Source organism: Callionymus lyra, chromosome 3, assembly GCF_982586985.1.
Source record: "Callionymus lyra chromosome 3, fCalLyr1.hap1.1, whole genome shotgun sequence".
In the NCBI taxonomy this organism is placed as follows: Eukaryota; Metazoa; Chordata; class Actinopteri; order Syngnathiformes; family Callionymidae; genus Callionymus; species Callionymus lyra.
Window position 1 is genome coordinate 25,231,523 of NC_141820.1, and position 21,494 is coordinate 25,253,016.

General features: G+C 38.3%; 1 protein-coding gene across 1 annotated transcript in view; it reads left to right on the forward strand.

Moving 5' to 3' along the window:
* col7a1l (collagen type VII alpha 1-like) overlaps positions 1 to 21,494 on the forward strand; it is a 60,840-nt gene that overhangs the window by 15,260 nt on the left and 24,086 nt on the right. Inside the window, exons 8-57 of the mRNA XM_087786060.1 lie at positions 708 to 837; positions 897 to 1,013; positions 1,976 to 2,131; positions 2,255 to 2,371; positions 2,444 to 2,590; positions 2,659 to 2,778; positions 2,897 to 3,055; positions 3,447 to 3,560; positions 3,639 to 3,788; positions 3,877 to 4,014; positions 4,081 to 4,227; positions 4,375 to 4,494; positions 4,569 to 4,715; positions 5,756 to 5,995; positions 6,286 to 6,425; positions 7,400 to 7,523; positions 7,674 to 7,817; positions 7,888 to 8,078; positions 8,282 to 8,353; positions 8,442 to 8,459; positions 8,527 to 8,553; positions 8,636 to 8,701; positions 9,423 to 9,503; positions 9,589 to 9,615; positions 10,548 to 10,592; positions 10,674 to 10,748; positions 10,829 to 10,924; positions 11,600 to 11,626; positions 11,721 to 11,774; positions 11,881 to 11,952; positions 12,021 to 12,080; positions 12,529 to 12,564; positions 12,634 to 12,678; positions 12,761 to 12,796; positions 14,367 to 14,411; positions 15,759 to 15,830; positions 15,907 to 15,939; positions 17,146 to 17,217; positions 17,331 to 17,390; positions 17,468 to 17,503; positions 17,583 to 17,663; positions 18,327 to 18,362; positions 18,453 to 18,497; positions 18,918 to 18,989; positions 19,060 to 19,095; positions 19,358 to 19,384; positions 19,512 to 19,550; positions 19,626 to 19,679; positions 20,227 to 20,265; positions 20,717 to 20,770. Of these exons, the coding sequence (XP_087642186.1) occupies positions 708 to 837; positions 897 to 1,013; positions 1,976 to 2,131; positions 2,255 to 2,371; positions 2,444 to 2,590; positions 2,659 to 2,778; positions 2,897 to 3,055; positions 3,447 to 3,560; positions 3,639 to 3,788; positions 3,877 to 4,014; positions 4,081 to 4,227; positions 4,375 to 4,494; positions 4,569 to 4,715; positions 5,756 to 5,995; positions 6,286 to 6,425; positions 7,400 to 7,523; positions 7,674 to 7,817; positions 7,888 to 8,078; positions 8,282 to 8,353; positions 8,442 to 8,459; positions 8,527 to 8,553; positions 8,636 to 8,701; positions 9,423 to 9,503; positions 9,589 to 9,615; positions 10,548 to 10,592; positions 10,674 to 10,748; positions 10,829 to 10,924; positions 11,600 to 11,626; positions 11,721 to 11,774; positions 11,881 to 11,952; positions 12,021 to 12,080; positions 12,529 to 12,564; positions 12,634 to 12,678; positions 12,761 to 12,796; positions 14,367 to 14,411; positions 15,759 to 15,830; positions 15,907 to 15,939; positions 17,146 to 17,217; positions 17,331 to 17,390; positions 17,468 to 17,503; positions 17,583 to 17,663; positions 18,327 to 18,362; positions 18,453 to 18,497; positions 18,918 to 18,989; positions 19,060 to 19,095; positions 19,358 to 19,384; positions 19,512 to 19,550; positions 19,626 to 19,679; positions 20,227 to 20,265; positions 20,717 to 20,770 (4,239 nt within the window). The remainder of the gene's footprint in view (positions 1 to 707; positions 838 to 896; positions 1,014 to 1,975; positions 2,132 to 2,254; positions 2,372 to 2,443; positions 2,591 to 2,658; positions 2,779 to 2,896; positions 3,056 to 3,446; positions 3,561 to 3,638; positions 3,789 to 3,876; positions 4,015 to 4,080; positions 4,228 to 4,374; positions 4,495 to 4,568; positions 4,716 to 5,755; positions 5,996 to 6,285; positions 6,426 to 7,399; positions 7,524 to 7,673; positions 7,818 to 7,887; positions 8,079 to 8,281; positions 8,354 to 8,441; positions 8,460 to 8,526; positions 8,554 to 8,635; positions 8,702 to 9,422; positions 9,504 to 9,588; positions 9,616 to 10,547; positions 10,593 to 10,673; positions 10,749 to 10,828; positions 10,925 to 11,599; positions 11,627 to 11,720; positions 11,775 to 11,880; positions 11,953 to 12,020; positions 12,081 to 12,528; positions 12,565 to 12,633; positions 12,679 to 12,760; positions 12,797 to 14,366; positions 14,412 to 15,758; positions 15,831 to 15,906; positions 15,940 to 17,145; positions 17,218 to 17,330; positions 17,391 to 17,467; positions 17,504 to 17,582; positions 17,664 to 18,326; positions 18,363 to 18,452; positions 18,498 to 18,917; positions 18,990 to 19,059; positions 19,096 to 19,357; positions 19,385 to 19,511; positions 19,551 to 19,625; positions 19,680 to 20,226; positions 20,266 to 20,716; positions 20,771 to 21,494) is intronic.

Here is a 21,494-nt window from a genome sequence, read left to right on the forward strand (position 1 = left end):
ATGGGGTTCTTCACACAAACTTACTACAATTGAATGCAACACAGTAAATAAATTAACTATAGCTGAAATTGTAAATTAAATAAATGGGCTGAGATTCCAGTGAGATTCCAGTTTTCTCGGGTATAACAGACATTTTAAGAGCATTTGAAACGAATCTAGGTCAAAAAAATACTATTTTATAGAACATTTAGCATTATAATTTCAATTTGTAAAAAAAAAACTCAGAGTTATAACACAACATAATCCCGCTTAAATACAAATTATACCAATAATAATCAGCAACTTTAGGAAAAATTAGGAAACTTAATTTAACGAGATTGTTTCCCAACATTACTGTTAATGTGTTTTATTGAATAAATTCAATATTAAAACAGATTCTTAAAAAAAGAGTGAAAATTAACATGGTATGGTCACAGCCGTTTAAAGTGCAAAATAAAGAGGGAAAAATACTGTCTCTATAGCACCGCTAAGGCTCATGGGTAAAGTATTACATTATTAAATTAAGTCATGTTAATAATAATAATGTTTCTTGGTTTGTGACTTCACTTAAAAAGAATGGCGCACATGACTTAAAATTATTTGTATTCTTAAACTGAATCGGAATATCTTGTGTTTTGAACACAAGTTTTTGACTTAAGTTCCTGGTATATTTGTGAAAAGATGCCACTTGAACTTCCAGCAAGATCTGAGCACTGTTTTGTTCTCAGTTGGATCTTAAGGCAGACGTGAGCTCAGAGCTGGTGACAGACCTGAACCCCAAAACCGGCTACTCGTTCACAGTCCACGCCATGTACCCACGACTCATCGGAGACTCTGCCACGATCACGGCGCAGACCAGTGGGTACCTGTTGTGTAGAAGTCAGTGATGGACCTGAAACTAAACTTGTCTCCTGCAGCTCCTCTTCCTCAAGTGTCCAACTTCAGAGTCATCGAAGAGGGTCTTTTCTCTCTGCGTCTGGGCTGGACCCCCTCTAGAGGGAAGCCTGACGGATACAAGATCTTCATCCCAAGATGTAAGACTGAATAGAAAGGTTTTCTGGGTCTCAACTTTATTTTTTAAAGCCCCAATAAGTAGCACAAACTTTGATCATAGTCACTTGTTCCCTAAATGTTTATTCAAATTAAATAATATAGGAGGATTTTTGTCATGTCTATTCTCACAATGAAAGATAGTCATGACTCTTTCAGGAAAGATTAACACAGAGAGTTATATTTTGTTGATGTTTTGGTTTACAATCCGGATCCAAAAATATTTCAAAGGATGTATGATTGAATGAGAAAGTTCCAGAACACTACTGACATCACTATAACACACAATTAACTGCAAAAATAATATACTTAAAATAAATGTTGAACAAGAAATAAAATGTAAATAAACATAAAATGTATCAACATTTTTTTTCTCAGTCTTGCTGGATGTTCTCATATTTACTTTTAAATTAAGAAAAAAAAACTTTACTTAGCTTTAACAAAATGTTCCCACAATTGCAGAGTTTAATTTGTGATATTATAATTAGATACATTATGTATTATTGCCAAAATGATTTCAGATATTCCGAGGTAGGAAGACATTATGGTGGGAATTTTCTGGGAAATACAATCAATGTCAAAAAGGTTTCAAAGAAGATGAGGAAGCACCCTTGATGTGAGAAAATAGTTGGAGAGATTTTTTAAGACAAAAGACATACAATTAAATTTATCAAAAATGTGTTGTGAGATTAACATTAAAATTAGTTCAAAGAACAGAAAATAAATAAATAGAGTGAATAGCTACTTAAAAGTTTCAGAAGAATATGTATTTGTTATTTGAGATACATTTTCAAATCAATATCTATTACAATTCCATAAATTTATATAAAACACAAGTTAAAAAATGAAGTGTATGACAAGACTTTAAAACCGTGCAAGTCTTATAAATCTAATTACATTTATTTTGGATTTTTACTATGATTTCTCTGTTTCTTTCCCGCCTCAGCCAACAGACCAGGATTCTCCTACGAGCAGCTGCTTCCCGCGGACACGTCCTCTCATGTGATCGACAGTCTTGAACAAGATAAGAAGTTCTCAGTCAGCATCTACGCCGTGTACCCTCAGGGACCGAGTCTCCCTGTGTCAGTGGTGGGAAAGACCTGTAAGTGCCTCAGTCCGGTATATGTAGTTGCACTAATCCGCCACATGAGAGAGGTGTTTTACTAGAAATATTGCAAACTATGCCAGAGCTGAAATTGAAAGAGTTTTTTTGTGTGTTTCTCAGTGAAACTGGTGCCAGTCAAGGAGTTTCTAGTTCAAAATGCCACCACAGACACCATCCAGGCGCGCTGGTCCTCAGTCAGGGGGGCATCCGGGTATCGCCTGACGTGGGCATCACCAGGTTCTCCAGGATTCATGACACAGCAAAATAAGTTTAATTTGTGACTGACTGTTTTTTTTTTTACCCTTCAAGACGGGCACATTGAGAACATCAACCTGAGGGAGAACTTCAACTACTACATGATCCAGGGCCTCCATTCTGGCTCTGAGTACACCATCACCATGAACCCCATCTTTGGAGACGTTGAGGGTCCTGTAACCACAGCCACGCTGAAGACATGTAAACACAACTAAATCAACTGTATTTAAAACAAAAATAATGACCAAGCTGCGCTTCCTCTTGATCAGTGGAAAGCAGTGCAGTCCACACTCTGAAGGTGTCGGCGGTGACCACCAATGGTGCTGTGGTCTCCTGGAATAGTGTTCCAGGAGCTACAGGGTACAGACTGGCCTATGGACCCACTCAGGGTGAGTTCTTTGAATCATCTTTGATTCAAGCTGGACAAACTGTATTCTACCCCTGACTGTGAGCCCAGAGTGGACCTCAACTGTAGCTACATTAAGGAAAAACACTGTTTTGCTTCAGAGTTCACAGGTCGAGACCGTCCCAGACAGCTGGCACTAAACGGCAGCACCACTGAGCACCACCTGAAGAACGTAGCCCACGACACGGAGTACGTCCTGACTCTCTATGTGCTATTCGGACCTGTGGTTGGACCCGGTATCCCTGCTACCTTTAGAACGTGTGAGTATCCATCTGCAACATTACCGAGATAAATGTTGAGATTGGACTTCCCTAACTTTGATGACCAAGAGAGATTGAGAGAGGGGACGCCGTGTTAGAAGAGTCAGAGTTGGAGATGCTCAGAGCTGGAGATGGGAGTGACTACGAAGGACCAGATCAGAAATGAGTATATAAGATGCACAAATCGGACTCAGGATGTTAGACACAGACATTTAAGGTACAAGGAGAAAAGGGAAACAATCAGTGGTTTAGTCTATAGTATGTATCTCAAAATATAGAAGCTTGACTTTTCTCCTGCTCTGTCCCTGGTATGGTCCAAATGACTGTACCAGGGGAAGTTTGAGACATGTGATCGTCAGACTGACTGTTTTTAATATCTATACATCTTTAGCTCCTCTGGGCTACGTGTCCAACTTCAAGGTGCGCTCGTACACCAGCACCACCATTGACGTCGAGTGGAGTCCCATCGTTGGAGCCACTGAGTACAAACTCACCTGGGAAGCAGGTAACAGACTTCAGGTCCATCCCATAGTTCTTCTGCGCCATTCGTTCAACCAAACACCATCTACCTTCATCTATCTAGAGGATGGCAGCCCAAAGGCTCACTACTTAGATGGCAAGGTTCTCAAACACCGTATCGAAGACCTGAACCCTCAGTCGACATACTCCGTCACCATCCGGGCCCTCTATGGAAACTCAGAGGGACCAGACATCTCTCTGTCCCAACTAACAGGTCAGAGGGTCTATTTTTTAGAAAAGTATTGTTAAAGGTCTGTTCCAAAAACTAAATGAAACTAGTTTTCACATTTTTTCTCTCTTAGCTGCTGTGTCAGGTTTAGAACCAATCCAGCCCGTAAGAGACGTGAAGGTGGCGGACATCGGCGTTAACTTCTTCACCATGTCATGGAGGAAAACTTCAAGGGCTTCTGGGTATAAAATCTCCTGGATCCCTTTTGTAGGTGAGTTCCCAACTGCACACATAACGTGGATTCTGTCTACATGATTTTCTTTTTTTTGTCCAACAGGTGGAGAAGAGAAATCCCACATTGTCCCTGCAGGTTCTACCTCTTTCACAATCAAGGACGTCCGTGAGAGCTCAGCGTTCAAGATACAAGTGGCCCCCATGGTGGGCACCAGGGTGGGAAGCCCCGTTCTGCTCACGGCACGCACATGTAAGTGAGCTTTTTTTATTAAAAGTTGTGCAGATTCTTACAATAAAAGTCTTCCGGACATGGAAGTTGTTGAATGCAGGAATACTTAATTCGTCCTGTGACTACAAATGTGCTTTACAAGAGAGTTGATCTTTGTCTGCTTGCTAGTGGATCTCCCAAAAGTCAACAGCTTCACGGTGCTCAACGCCACCGACAAGAGCGTCGTTCTAAACTGGACCCAAGTGGCACAAGTTTCTGGATACCTGCTGACATGGAGGCACATCTCAGGTCTTGCGAGGAAAAAACCGACAGATGCAAAGACTCGTTGTGTTCATGTTGAGAAAGATGGTTTTGTGTTTCAGTGCTGGACATCAGGTCGGAGACTCTGGGTCCTGCGTTCACCACCTACAAAGTTGATGATCTTCTGTACGGCAGGACGTACATTTTCAGCATCAGGCCTCTGTACGGAGAGGTGCAGGGTCCCATCACCACCGTGTACCAGAGAATATGTAAGACATGACGTTCATGGTAAACACTGAAACGGTTTTACTTGTAACACTCGATCACTCCAGTCCAGCTGATGGAAAAAGGAAACACATCAATGCAAGACTTTTGAATCCTAAAAAAACCCCCTCAAATTTAAATTCCCAACCTCCTTAAACGTGCATTTTTGGTCGTCAACTCTATAATCAAATAGTCCACATATGTTTTAATGATTATTTTCTTAGCTTTTTAATGATTTATTGTCATTTTTAAAATTATTTTATAGTCGTGGTTTTGCGTTTCACTCGTGATGTGGCATAATGGACAGCCTATGTTGCAGTAACAAAGTCCATGTCCTGGGTCTGCCCTGAGGTCTCTCCCCACACATGATCGGAAGAAAAAAGCTTGTTTGAATCACCTTAACTGGCTTCTCACAATGTTGAGAAGAAGTGATTCTACTTTTAGTCTCTCCAAAATAACTGAGCTCCCCTAGTCTCTTAAGGAGAGTCCAGACACACCAACTTTTTAAAAATCCAAATATAAAAAACTGATCTTGTTATTCAAACCTATGTTTAAACCAAGTTATGAAAAAAATTAAAAATGCATATTTGGATATTTATATTGTATTACATGTATTGTATTTGTAAAAAAAATTGTATATATCTCTCTCTTAAAAAAAAAAGTCCATTATAAAACTGCAAAGAATAAAGAATAAATGTACATTCTTTTCTTGTCTTGTTGAAAAATAATATTGGCTTATGTGAATCCCAAGAGTGACTTCTACAAAGGATGTGAGCACAAAATGAAACAAGCAGTCTAAAAATGTATACGATATTCTGTTTAATAATTGATTCAAAATAGATTTACTCTCAACTGTTTCAGCAGCTTCCATCGTTTTATAATTGGACATGAATTGTAGTGGTTGACTTTTGATTAAATTGCGAATTCATTACGTTGCTGGCTGTATACAATTATTTAACAGGCTGGAGGTGTCGACATTTACCTACCTCTGTGCTCACACATGATATTCTGCTGTTATTCATTAACATTCTTCTGTTTATCTCAGTGGGGGAAGATCAGAATGTTCCGACATCCAAGCCAGTGTCGGCCACAGATGCTCCCACGTATCCTCGCATCACCACAGCGTCTCCGGCCGTGGCAATCAGAACATCGGTGGAACCGACTGTGGTACCGCAGATTAACACAGCGTCCAGCAAGAAGCCCGCGGGTCAACTGAAAGTCACAAAGGACGAGAACACCCCTGGTCCAATCAGCAACATGCCAGCAGAAGCTCCATCCAGTGAGGGTTGATGTTCATCATTTTACAATTCAATCATCTCTTGAAATGCTTAAATCTTTTTTATACAAAAAACATAAGTGTGATTCCCAGATTTTTTTTTTTATTTTACCTCAGAATTCCTCAAATTATTTAATACTTTTAAGTTAACTTGATGGATGTTATTTCTGTATTAATTATTTGCACATTTTCCTTCTTGCATTTCTTCTTCTCTCCCTTTCTGTTGTATAGCTAACTGCTAAAAGCTAACATGAGCTCAATGGTGTCATCTGACCAAACATGCTTTTGTGTTTTCCCAGTTTGTAAGAATGCAAAGGCGGACATAGTCTTTCTCGTGGACGAGTCCTCCAGTATCGGAGCGAACAACTTTGACAAGATGAAAGACTTCATGTTCCGAGTAACGACTTACTTCCCTGTTATTGGAGCCAAAGGAACACAAGTAGGTTTGATGTAGCTTTAGTTTATTTTAATTTAATTAAAATTAATATTCAACAACACGTTGGAGTTGAGGCAACTACTAGTGTAGTCTCTAGACCTGTCCTGGCATCAACAGTCTATGATCTTGGTCTCGGTTCTGGTTTCACTCTGTCTTGTCCAGTCTCCAGTTGTCATAGTGGTCTTGATAACGGACACTTCAAAAGGCAGTAATTAGGTCCATGGTCCACGTCCTGGGTCTGCCCTGAGGTTTCTGCCCAGTTGGGTCTACCGTTGAAAGTTCTCTGAGTTACCTTAACAGGCTTCTCTCGATGTTGAGGAGCAGTGGGTCTACTTTAAGTCTCTCCCAATTGAATGAGCTCCAGAAACCCTGTGGAGAAAAAAAAAACATTCTACTCAAGGTTTGTAATAGATGAGGGTTAAAACATAGACTGCTGGGCAAATGAGAACTTTTCCTTTTTTCCTTTTAGCTCAGCTCTTTCTTCACCACAACCCACCGATTCATAGATCTTGTGACCGGTGATACAGATCCGCCTGTCGATCTTACTCTCTGTCACTCCCCTGCTTGGAGGATCAAATAATGTGTAGTTTGTACTCCTGCTTTCCACTGCAACTCAAGTTACTATTTCAGCCTGAACGGTTACAACCCACATCTAAAGAACCAGTCATGGAATCGAGGGATTACACTGGCTAAGGCTGGAGCCCCTGTCTGGTGGGCAAGCATAATAGTTACTTATTGATCCTCCTCATGGATGGTGGGCTCATGAGGGAAGATCTATGTCGTTTCATTTGGACTGAGTTCAACCGGGTCTTGTGTGAAGAAGCCAAGGTTTGGTCAAATCCACTTTCCTTGGGCAGGGGACCAGGTTGGGGTCCCAATGAACCACGTACAAGCAAAGGGATTGGGAATTCCCTCTTAGATTTGATCCTTGCTGGAAGCTTCCACAAGGTATAAATGTCTCTTCATTCTCCCCACAGATCGCTGTAGTTCACTTCAGTGACGAACCAAGAATTGAATTCAAACTGAATGACTACAAAGACCGAAACTCAATCCTGCGAGCGCTCAGGGGGCTGCCCTACCGAGGGGGGAACACAAAAACAGGTGACAGTATTCAACGTCGTCCGCACATTTGAAAGAAACACAGTATGTTCAAGCCTTGCTAGACTCTGAGCCTCTATCAAATGACGGAGCTGCTCGACCAGGAGGCTTCTGGAATCACGACCTCACATGTGTACTCTTCTGTCCTTTCAGGAAAAGGCATCAGCTATGTCCTCCAAGAGCTGTTTCAGGAGTCCCTCGGCATGAGATCCAACGTGGCTCATGTCCTGGTTCTGATTACGGACGGCAGGGCCCAGGACAACGTAGAGCCACCGTCTAGAATCGCCCGAGCTCTCGGTCCGTCACAGTTACGAAGTCGCTTCTGGTGACGTAGAGACGAGTAACAACCGGCGTCCTGTCCGTGCAGGTGTGAGCATCCTGGCGGTTGGAGTCTGGAACGCCGATCTGTACGAGCTGAATAAAATAGCTGCGCCCACCGGCTACAAGAACATCTTCTATTCACCCACTTTCGACGACTTCCCTTCGATAGAGAGAGAATTCATCAACAGCATGTGTAGCGACGAGCTGCTCAACGAGTTCAGACTGCCGGAGGATGAGGTAAGAATTTGAACGACCTTATTGCTTTAAATAACCTAATGAAGCAAATGAAAAAAGCAGGAAATTAATTGATCCAGAGAAGTAAAAATGTTAATTCGAAGACGTTTATTTAGACGGTTTCGTTCGATTTGGGAAATGGATTTCATGGTGAAAGGCGAAAATAGTCGTCATTAAAACTTAATTTCTTGAATAATGGTCTTCAGATCGCTCAGGACACGATAACAGAGGATCGAGAGGAGGTGCAGAAGCCTGAAGGTCCCTGCCCATGTGGGAAGGTGTGTGTGGTTTAAATCGTACACACAACATGCTAATGACACAATGAGTGAAACTATTCTTTTATTTGTGTGTGTGTGTGTGTTTCAGGGTCAAAAGGGAGAGAAGGTATGACCAATGTCAATATTTTAATATTTAAGATGAAAGTTTTTATAGAGATTGTTTGTGATTTCAGGGCAGTGGTTCAGGTTTTGGAGGTCTGGTATGTTTGTTTGTTTCTATCAACTTTTGTTTGCAGTTCTTACTTTGTTGTTGTTAATGTGATTGTGTTACTTTGACTGCAGAAATTTAGGCCGAGTCCAGGTCAAGTAGATCCTTTTAAACCTGTTAAAGGAGAGGCAGGAGAGAAGGTGAGAATCGTGCAAGCACAACAAACACACACGCACACATACATACTGTTTATTACCATACATATACAAACAACACACACACACACTAACATATACCGTATATACACAAACAGACACAGATATATACAGGTATATTTATTCATACTTTTATATGCACTTACACACATACACAAACAAACATATATCCAGACATACACACACACACACACACAGGCACATGCAAACACACACATACCCGTAAATACACTTCCACATACACAAACGCACAATCTCCTTCACACATACTGTACAAAAACACACACAAAAACCAACAGACAAACACATTCACATACAAAAACGCACAATCTTCTTCACACATACCATACAAAAAACCCCCACAAAAACAAACAGATAAACACATTCTCGTACACAAATACACACACTCCTTCACACATACATATAATAACATACAAAAACAGACACAAAAACAAACAGACAAACACATACACAAAAGCACAATCTCATTCACACATACATACAAAAACACACACAAAAACAAACAGGCATTCACATGTCTACACATACATATATCACACTAAATTACACACATACATGTGCCTCTCAAATATGTTCTACCAACGTATGTTTCACTCCTGGCGTATTTAACAATGTTTCTCCCCGAACAAACTGGTTGTGTAGAGTAATCGCATCACAACTTCAAACTGTGTTTTCACTCTGACAGGGACCTCCGGGAACAGATGGTATCCCTGGGTTGCCTGGGCGACCTGGGAGAACTGGACCCCCAGGTTCAGGGGGCCTGCGGGTAAATACGTTTTAAGATGAAAAGTAAAAAAATTCTTTCATGCCGTTCTGATTGAGAACTCAACATTTACTTCTTTATTTCGCAGGGCTCTCCAGGAGTCCCTGGTGAACCGGTAAGATCTGAAAAATATATATTTACGAGAATTGAAGTTGGATGAGGAAGTGTGAATCTGGCTATTGTAAATCTGTACTGTTTCCACTGAAATGTGGCTATTGTTGTGATACGATGATGTGGGTAGTGTCTCTTTTTATAGTTTATAATTAAGCAGAAACACAGGGGGAAGTGGTTTGTGTTGAAGCCTGTGAACAAGAAGGTCAAATCTATCTCACAGCTTTTCTGTGTTCTTTTGAACATACAAAGATAAACAGTTGTTTGTCTGTGTCTGGAGACTTTTCAGGATATGAGCTGAGACTGAGACTTCAACAACTCTGATACAGAGATAAGGAATAAAATAACATTAAGTATTGTTGGTATAAAAGTCGCTCTGAGAGAAGTGGGGAGATCACTAGAGAGCTAAAACTAGTTATGAGCACAAAACTCCCCCAAGCAGCTCAAGCAAACATGTATGCTTTTTTGCACTTGGAATATTGCTAAATAATTGCAAGCCGCACAGTGGGTCTAACTTTTCTCAGACATACAGTAGCAGCTCCTTCTCCACCACAGATAGTGACACATTTTCAAGTGGGCCATGTATCTAGTTGGTTATTTGGAACACCAAGGGTTTTTGTTATTGTCCTATTATTAACATTTCTTGTTTAATATGTTTTCCCCTTTTTCTATAAACTACAGCAATACCACCTTCAACCTCCAAACCTCCATTGTGCTAGTAGAAGTGTACTATGTATACAGAAAATGCTTGAATAACTCTTCATGCTCAATTTCCAGGGTGGTTTTATACAAAGAATGAAAGTGATTTATATGCCGGATTTTAGCAGCATTTATTTGATTATCCAAATGATTACTAAATTAATAATTACTAATAATGATATGTAGACATTTCAGACAGATCTGAAGGTTCTCATGGTAGCTTCTTTTGTCCATCAGGGTATTCCAGGCAACACCGGTCCAAAAGGCCAGAGAGGAGAAAGAGTTAAGTTCTTCATACATATATATATATCTATATATATATATAAAACGTGATGTATCTAAAATGTTTCCATCCCATTCTAGGGAGAGCCCGGGTACGTCATTGCTGGTGCTGATGCCACTTTTGTTCCGGGCAGGAAAGGGGAGCCGGGGTCTTCAGTAAGTCGGGGAAAGAATTGAAAATGTATTCTGGTGGGGGAGAGTCCAGACTCTTTTACATGCTCGATGACATCTCACAGGGACCCAGAGGACCTGCTGGGGTACCCGGAGCCAATGGCGCTGCAGGTCTGCCTGGCCCGCAAGGCCCCCAAGGACCCCCCGGTGTATCAATAAAGGTGATGATGATATTCTGACAGTAGAAGAATTTGAATTGATTTCAACATTCTTGTTTTGTAATAAGCTAAAGTTGTTGTCAATACGCTCAAATATTGATCAATCTCAATGAAGTCTCTTTGGATTTTAGCATTTTGTATCTTTAGGTGGTGCAGTTACAGCATCAAGTAAAAAACCCATAATGAAATTAAAGTATGAACAAAATAAATGTACTGACAGAAACAAATTAACTATTACGAAATATGAGAATAGATAAAAAATGTAATTGCATTTCACCCTTTACTCACTTGATCCATTGGAGTTTTCTGGGTGGAATCTGAAGGGAGAATTCCTTGAGAGTATGTTAACCAAATCCCTTTGAAGGAGTATACTGGAATATACTATACTGAGAATACTGTGAATGAAGATTCATGAAGCCTCATTTTCAGAGCCCATGGATGTCACTTGATTCCATAACCTGCACCAAAAACCTTAGATCTATTTTAACCTCCTGATCTCTGAAAATATAGATTAAGAATGTATATTATATATAAATATATATATATATTATGATCTTTATTGATCTACTTGAACCACTTTTAACTGATAGCAACAGAGTTGGAATGGTGACATGAAATTATGTTTAGCCATATCGTAAGGAAAAATAAAAGATCAAACGCTTTTTTTTTTATCTATAGGGAGACACTGGAGAAAAAGGGGAAACTGTAAGTATCAAAACCGGTTTCCATAACTCAAATAACTTCCTATCAACAGCCAGATTACCTTCTTAATCTGATGTTGCTTTAAAACATTTCAAAGGGTTTACGTGGAAACCAGGGCTTCAAGGGAGACAAAGGAGAGTCGGGTAGAGACGTAAGTGCAACATACAATTAAAAGCATTGGAACAAAAACATGGAGATGAAAGTTGTGTTTTTTTATCTGAACGTTAACTGATGCCGTCTATTTCACACAAACCCAGGGAGTCGCGGGTTTGCCGGGTCCCATCGGCATCGATGGCATTGCAGGGTTGCCGGGTCAGAGAGGGCTAAAGGTGAGAAATGATGTGAGAGGAAAAATAGTTAAAGATATGAAGTGTGAACTGGAAGTGTGAGTTTTCAGGGGGACGAAGGAGTTGGCGTTCAAGGTGTTCGAGGAGCTCGAGGGGAGTCGGGGGAGAAGGTGAGTCACCACCTATTTGGATGAGAATGCGAATAAGTATTCATAGCAGCACATTTTAATTACAAACTTGTCAAAGACCTGGCCCCTGTCCCCTTACTTTAGTGCTAAAAATATCATTCACTTTTGGCCGAGCCGCAGGGTTCGTGTGTTTCACACACACACGATGAAGAGCAAAGGTAGATCGTGGAAGACGACGACAAAAAAGATGGAATTATAAGACGACCTTTTTCATCCAGAAACCTTTGTGATAGTCAATATTGCAATATGTGTTGGATGAAATCTTGAACCTTCTACTGAAAAAATGAATACATTTGAGATGATTTTTAAGGAATAAAAATTGTGTTTGGCCCTAATAAAACGATAAGATCTCGCTCAAATATGTTCGGATTGTGCTTCTGACTTATTTATACTTGCATTATGAATGTTTCAATATATTCATGTTTTTCAGGGAAATATGGGATTCACGGGTTCTGTTGGTCCAAAGGTATGAAGCGATTTAGAATTGATTTTGTAGAAAAATTAAGTGGTAATTGACAGGTTCGTATCTGTTTAGGGTGAGCGAGGGGAACAAGGCTTCCAGGGAGAGCAGGGTCCTCGGGTGAGTTGTTGTTGCACATTCATCAGCAGTTTTATTGCTGCGATGGAACTTTTTAAAGCTTCTTCTGTCCTCCGACCTGCAGGGAAAGAAGGGGCAGGATGGAGAGAGAGGCGAGAAGGTGAGTACAGGCCGAGCTTCTCTCTAAGTAGACTTTTACCCTTTATTATAAATCAGTAGAGGGCGTCCAGAAATGAAAAATGGTTGTTTTAATTGTACTGGTAAACTCTCCGATTAAAAATATATATATACTGTATATTAGGCAGGTGTGGAAAAAATGCTGTACACTAAGAATGCTTTCAAAAATGAAAGTGATAATAGTTTATTTTCATCAAGTAACAAAAGGCAGTGAATGAACAGAGAGGAAATGTCAATCAAATCAATGTTTAGTGTGACCACCCTTTGCCTTCAAAACAGAATTCTTCTAGGTACACTTGCACACAGTTTTTGACCATCCACAGATCTTCTGTAGTTGTTTCTCTTCATGTAATCCCAGACAAACTCCATGATGTTGAGATCAGGGCTCTGTGGGGGCCACACCATCACTTCCAGGACTTCTTCTTCTTCTTTATGCTAAAGATATTTCTTAATGACATTGTCTGTATGCTTTGGGTCGTTGTCCTGCTGCAGAATACATTCTGGGCCAATCGTACGCCTCCCTGATGGTATTGCATGATGGATAAGTATCTGCCTGTATTTCTCAGCATTGAAACCACTAATCCTGACCAAATCTCCAAATCCATTCGCAAGAATGTAGCCTCAAACGTTCAAGGAACGTCCACCATGTTTCACTGTTGCCTGTAGACACTCATTATTTTACTGCTCTCCAGCTGTTCAGCAAACAAACTGCCTTCTGCTACAGCCAAATATTTCAAATTTCGATTCACCAGTCCAGAGCACGTGATGCCGTTTTTCTGCACGCAAGTTCCTATTCTTTCGTGCAAAGTTAAGTTGCTTGGTCTTGTTTCCATGTCTGTTTTTTTCCATCTGCTGCACTAAGTTTCCTTGGCCGACCACTGCGTCTACGATCCTCAACGTTGACCTTTTCTTTGTGCTTCTTCAGAAGAGCTTGAACATAACATCTTGAAACCACAGTCTGCTTTGAAATCTTTGTCTGGGAGAAACCTTTCTGATGCAGTAGAACTGCCTTGTGTCTTGCTGCTGTGCTCAGTCATGGTGTATTACTTGTGACATGAAACTGTCCACAACCTCAGCTTGGTAGCAGAGTTTGTTCTGGCTGTTCCTCACCCAGTTTTAAGCTCCTACACAGCTGTATCTTTTTCATTTAATGACTGTGTTTCAACTTACTTGTGAAATTGATGATCATTAGCAGATGTTTGGTATAATTGGTTGATCATACGCCTCACTAGAATACTACAAAACCCATGTCTTTGTGTAAATGTACCTTTAAGAATTGATGCTGGTTTGAAGGCAAAGGGTAGTAGCAACAAATATTGATTTGATTTACATTTCTCTTTTGTTCGCTCACTTTGCATTTTGGAAATTGATTAAAATAAATAATTATTATTTATATTTTTGAAAGCATTCTTAGCTTACAGCAATTTTTCACACCTGCCTAAAACTTATATATATATATCCACATTGGAAAAATGCATAAATTAATTATGTATATCGTTTTTTATTATTATAATTTTATTATATTTCTTTTTAATTATTTTTGTCTGCTGCAGGGGGACAAGGGAGTGTTTGGACCTATTGGACCACAAGGACCAACTGTGAGTGGCTACACAAATGTTTAGAAATGAAGATTCCGATTGTTTCCAATTCTTTTTTTTAAAAGTCAAGAGTACCTTTTAGAGTACTTTTGTTCACCTAGATTTCAAACTGAGGAGAACTTTATAAAGTAATAATTTCAAAACATGGTCATGATGAGAGATTTACTGCATCTTGGAGAGGAAGACTTCAACATTTGAAACATGAGAGTGAGTCAGGAGAGTTAGGTTTCCCTTTGAAATGTATTTTAAAAATAATAAATTATTTTTCAATATCTTCTTTTTTTTGGTTTATTAATAAGAGATGCATTTGAGACATAAAAGTAGTGATCTAAGACAGTGATTTAGGACAATCTGGTTGTGTAAGAAACATATATTCTACACAACCTCTTGCATAAATCCTTATTAACATTATCCATGTTATAATGACCCAGGTTTTATTTTTATAGGACAGATTAATTCGTTTTATCAATCCCATGACTCCAGATGAAACATAAAAAATACGATTATCTACAATCTTTACCATTGTTTCTTTCATTATGTAACGATTAGAACATTCAGGACAGTCAAAGAAGCGTAAGTAGACACCAGGAGTTTAATTTAATATCCATAATGAACAGAAATAACCTCATTAAAAACCCAAAATGGGGTAACATCTTACAGTTCCCCGGTGCTCTTACAAACAAGTATCCAAAAAAACAATCATTTGCTGTTGTATAAGAAGATAAGATACAGGAAGTGCAATGACAAATTAAAAGCATACTTGAAATATTTCAGTTAAAAATCGAACTATCTCTGATACATGTTATGGATCAGTAATTAATCAAAATACAAAAAAAACACACACAGAACATAATTCTCATAAGTGAAAAACAATTTGCCAAAAAAGACATTTTTAAATACGTCTGTTAGCTGTTAATGCTACAGGACTCCTTGAACGTGGGGAATTTATTCTTGTTCTTGGTTTAGATGAGAAATAATGAACAAGTAGATGGCATGTCATTTATATTTCAGGGACAACAAAGGTAAGTTAATTTAATACTGAGTCATCGTGCTGCCAGTTGTTTGTTAGCAAGGCGGTCTAAGGTCAGTTCCAGCTGAGAAGGGTGATCAAGGTATTTGTGCAAAACAGTGTACAAGAACTATTGATTGAGTAATCAGAGACAATGTCCTCTTTGACTTAAAAACATCATTAAAGTCAACAAAAGAACATTTGTGGACTCAGAAATTGTGATTGTGTGTCATATTGAAAAAGCAGCTTAATAACAAAGACCTTGTTTTCTTTTTTCAATTTGTCCTGACGATGCCATTTTCTTCATTTTCACGCCATTTTATTCCTTGGTCTTCCAGGGTCTGACAGGAACGATAGGACTGAAGGGAGATGAAGGTCCAAGAGGATTTCCTGGAGATCCTGCAAAGGGTGTAAGAAGTCTGACTCTCAAAATTCCCGGCCTGAATGGTTTGCTGGTAACTTTGTCGTCTGGTTTGTCATCCACAGATTCTGGGACCGACTGGGAAAAAAGGTGTCAGGGTAAATTATACAATTATAATTATAGCTAAACGTATGAATTATGGGGTCTTCCTGTTCTCAAATTATGCTCAAACTATGAATAAAGCAGGTTCACGTTATTTTAAGAAAACATCTCTTAGACCTCTGACAAGCAGCTCTTTTGCACCAATATAGTGATTTTAATTTTTATTTATTGCCTGAAAATTATTTCATCTAAATAATGGGACAAAATTTTAGGATTAAAAAGAGGAGAGTGTATTGTGGAAGAATCTATTGTCCATGCCCATGACTCTTGACGAAGTTGAAACTGCTTTTTTTTTTATTTGTTTTGAAACAAAAAGTTATCCAAACATCAGCTTCAAAAGCTACTGGAGAAAACTGTATCCTCTTGTCCTCAGTCTTCACCCGATTATATACCAAAGTATTTTATAAAACAAAGCACCATTAAGATGGTTATTATAAGGTCTAAATAACCTTAAATAAACATAATCAATTTGTTATTAACCAACTTTAATTATTTAATACTCTGTATATCACAAAATGTATATATTTAAAAAAAAAAATCTGTTAAGATCTTGGAAAATATTTAGGTACAAAATGTGAACATGACATGAATTGAATATTGATTTAAAAAATATATACATATTTACTTTTGCTGCAGGAGGTCAAAAAACAAAGGAAAGAAAAGACAATACTAAATAAATAACTTCAATAAATATGTTAGAAATAAAATAATAATATTTAAAAAAGCAGTTGTCTGTAGTAGCTGTCCCATCTCAATCATCTCTTTCTTCTTCTCTGACATCCATCAAGAACATACATACAGACCAAGGGCCACCATTGGCCCCATGACAAGAACTATGTTCAGGTTTGCTCTTGGAACTAAACCAACTTTATTACAATACATAGCACAACTGAAAATACTTTTGGAAGTTAAATGAACATCTGCTATTCACCGTCGTTAAACCCTTGTTTCCTGATTCATGTTTTAATGTACGTTATTCATCTAACTAAAAATAGAGAACCCAGATGGAAGGAGGAAGTTTCTCTCATGTCTTGGATTGAAGAACGGCTAATTAATATTTCTGAGTATTGTCTGAGTCCTGCACACGCTCGGGTGTTCCACTGAATGCTTCTCTGATCTCAGTCCACGGAGATCTGTTTTAAAGTTAAGCTTTCTGGGCAGTGATTTTTATCGATGGTTGTTGTTTTTCCCTTCTTCTCCAGGGAGACGTTGGGCCAGTCGGTCCAAAGGGCGACCAGGGATTTAAAGGGGAGCAAGGAGACAAAGGAGTTAAGGTTACTGGAGACAGTCTACCTAATATATATATTTTAATATTTACAGTTGAAAAACAAAGACAAAAGTGAAAGAGAAATATATTGAGTGCATAAAATGGATGTTCTGTGCTCAGGGAAGTCCTGGATTTGGGATTCCTGGACAGCGAGGACCAAAGGGAGAGAACGGTGAAAGGGTTAGTCAACGGAGTTTGAATGGTAAAATTTAGACAATCAACTTGATATGTGACTTATTTAAATGTGTTGTTTGCAGGGAAATGTTGGTTTGTCTGGAAAGCCAGGACCAAAGGTAACAGCAGCGACTTTTCACTGAAGCTCCTAAATATTAAAAGAGAAAAAACACAAGTTGTAATAATTTGTCTCTTCAGGGACAAGATGGCTCCAAAGGTACCAAAGGCAATGTTGGCTTGTCCGGGAATCCTGGAGATCCAGGATTAAGAGGTAAAGATGTAAGTAAATCAAAAGAAGATGTTTTTAGCACTAACTTAATGTGTCGTACAAAGTCAATATATGTGAAGGAGAATTTATTTACAATCAGATGAAGTACTAGAGTTTGTATTTTTTCTCTGCTTGTTAGTATTGATGTGTTGATGAAGCTCCATTGTACAGTTTGAAACCTCATCAACTGTTTCACGAAACATCATCAGCTGTTCCATGAAACCTAATTAATTAAAAAGATTTTTCACTCTACATTTTCTATAAGTTGTCTGTCTATATGTTTTTACATAAAAAATAATCTTACAAAAAATGTTACATATCAGGATGAATGTGAAGATCTCTCACGTTTAAATAATGTTAAATTATTATCATAAATTAACTTTTTGTCTATGCATTTCAGTTACTTTTAACTTAATATATTAATATATACATTTAAATCAATGACAAATGATTTCATTGTCGAATTCTAGACAGCCCACCTAAATTAAAAAAAACATAAAGAAATACTTTATTTATTAGATATATTTATTTTATTTTCTATTAAAAAAACAACAACCTTACAACGTAAATTGTAATAATATTACTTAATTTTTTATATTCACATAAGTTGAGTTTTTTCTTGTTTTAATTTTAGTTTTCTAGTTTTCATGATTACATTTATGTTGTTTGTACAGGGAGAGGCTGGATCTAAAGGAGACCAAGGGCCAAAGGTAAAGTAGTTAAATACATTTTTTTAAATTAATTATAAAAACAAATCTAATAATTAAGCATTATTTGATGTCTATTCATCATTTTCGCAGGGTGAACCAGGATCACATGGAGAGCCTGGTGGCATTGGAATAAGAGTAATTATTGCATCTTTAATTCACCACTTCATTAAGAACTGGAACTTGAAAATTGCGCTTCCGCCAGAAAATGAATGAATTATCACGTCTGTCTGGATGAAATGTTGGTGTAACAAATTTGGTCGAAAGCGAATATTTTACAAAGTTCTTTTGGGAAAATGATATCATGAATGTTTCAACAGCCGAACTTTGGAATTTATTGGAGCTCTTGACTGTAAAGCCTCTTTTTAGAATTTTGTGGACTAAAATAAGTGGTGGCCTTAATCCTCATTATCATATTTTGAAAGTAGCTGAAGGACTATTTTTATACTGGAGATTCATAAGTGGATTCATTAGTGAACTGCTGCAAAGTTTCTCAGCTAGACGATCGACTTGGGTTTGGACCTGAGTGAATGAAAAGTTTTTCTTTCACCTGATCAGGGTCCACTTGGACTTCCGGGACGACCCGGGGACACGGCCGAGAAAGGAGAGCTCGGTAATCCTGGTAAAGCTGTAAGTTTGTTTTTTAAACTTTGTATTCCTGTGAGTGTTTGTAAAGAAACCAATTATTTCCATTTCAAAGGGCATTGATGGAAAGAAAGGAGAGAAGGGCGAGATGGTACGTTTGTATTCATCTTTGCTCTCATGGCTGAGCATGTCCATTGTTTCTCCGTTTTGTCTGATACGTCTGGTCATCCTTCCGCGTCAGCCTCCTTGTTTTGCTGTGATTTAAACTCTGATAAATGCTGCTATTAAGTTCCTGTGTGTGTGTTCAGTGGACTCCATGCAGCACCCTTCTTTTGTTGTTTGTTTGTCAGTGTGACATTATAGATTTTAACTGTTCTCTTTCTTCCTGTTTGTCATCTGATGCCCTCTCAAAGGGGAAACCAGGACCTCCGGGGACTCAAGTAAATAAACCGTCGTGTTGGTTCGATGCTGCTCATCAGAGCACTTGTGTGAAACAGTGATAATTATTCTGACAACCATCTTAATAACATTTTCTCAGACACTAAACTGGTTCGTTGTTTTTCTCAGACTGCTTCAAACAGCAACGTACTGACCCGAGTCATCAAGGTTTTGTTTCCCATTTTGTTTGATTCTGTTGTGGTTTCAACAGAAGGTGACTCTGTTTCTACTTCTCTACTGCAGGGGGAACCTGGAGAACCTGGTTTAGGAGGAGAACCAGGCCAACCTGGGCCCAGAGTGAGTTGTTTTTCCCGTCGATAAATGATGCCTGGCTGGTCACTGGTTTGCAACCTAAGACGGGAAAACGCCTGTGACCAAACCTTGATGTATCCATAAATACTTTCAGTGTTATTTGGCATAAGCCATTAAATATGTCATTTTCAATGCATATATTTTGTTTATTAAACTTCTCATACATACTGTGAACTACAATTTCCCGAAGGAGACCTCCTGAGGGATCAATAAAGTTTTACCTTACCTTACCTTACAACTAAAAAATAGACAAAATAAACACTGAAATCTAGCTTTGTTTAACTTAAACTACCTGCATCGTCTATTAGTGATAACCGTTCATACTGTACATGTCAGTGAAAACACAGTTGCCTTAATGTCAGCAAAAGACTTCTAAAGCAGCTACCTGAATTTTCAGAAGAAATATATACATTTACAATATATTTATAGAGGGATATGTTTCATTTTTATCTGTGTGAAGGCAGAGCTTTCGTTTATATACCTTTTCTTTTAAAAATTGAAACACAATATCTGATCATCTTTCTCTTCATAGGGTCCAGAAGGAAAACCAGGTTTACCAGCAACGTCTCTGGTGAGTCAATTTATGTGTGTTTAATATAAAGGATTTTTCACGATTCATTTTTCTTTTGATGGTCAACTTAATTATCAAACTTGTTGTGCTTGGAATCTTGTATTTCAATTTTAGAATTTGCAAACAAACAATATATTTATTTTTAACCATTTTTATTCTGCCATGACCGATCATATTTTATCATAAGACATCTGCACTCTCATAACCTATAATCTCTTTAGAAAAAAAGTACGAACTGATGAATCCAAACAAACTACTTTACTTAACTAATCAGTGAAAATAGCCAAAAACTAATGAATCATGAGTCATTTTGTCAGTTCATCAAAGAATCATAGTGTCTCTGCACAAGTAGAAAAAAATCTGCCAGAGAGGTAGATGAATTAATGTACATGTTAGGTTATTTTTTATTTTAATTTTTTCTCGTTTAGTCGTCAATTTTATTATTTTACAGGAAGTTTCTGGAAAAGACGGACTCAACGGGCTGCCGGGAAAACCAGCACAGAAGGTGACCAGATTTCAATTTGTACACGGTGTGCAAATTATTAGTGTTTTGGCATATTTCTTTGGCATATTTCCCAACATGAAGCTGTTCAAACGTGAGTGTTTATTGGATTTAAGCCGACTAGGTCAAGTGAGGGTGTGGCCTCTGGAGATCGACACTTTCAGAGGGATTCAGAACCCTAAAATTTACGAGATAATAATAAGCGTGACAACAGCACCATCAAATGTTTTGTTGCAAATAAAAAACAGGGCCAAGAAGCATATTGAGAAACAATTGACCCAAATTAACTGCCAAACCCGACCATCACTGAACATAAAACACAATTGAAATGTCAAGACTGGGAAAGGAAGATCTGAAGACGGAATTTTTCAAAGGTTTAATGGACCAGATGGGTAAAAGCATGGCTGGATCGGTAACGGACACAGACTTTGACTCAGAAGCCAGCAAGTTGTAGGTGTGGTCCTGGCATTATAAAATATGAGCTAGTTGGACTTTCTCAGGTTAAAGATGGCCTTGAAATCAACACAAAACACTCCATCGCGTGCATCAAAGTACTCCACTGCATGGCTAGCCAATAAAAGCTCTATGATAAAATGGACCGCTTCTTCACCTGATGTGAAACCTATTGAGCAATTAATATAAAAACATATTTAATATTTTAAAATGAATAAAAATATGAATATTATATTTAGCTAAAACTAGCCATATTTGCTGGGTTTTTTTATTT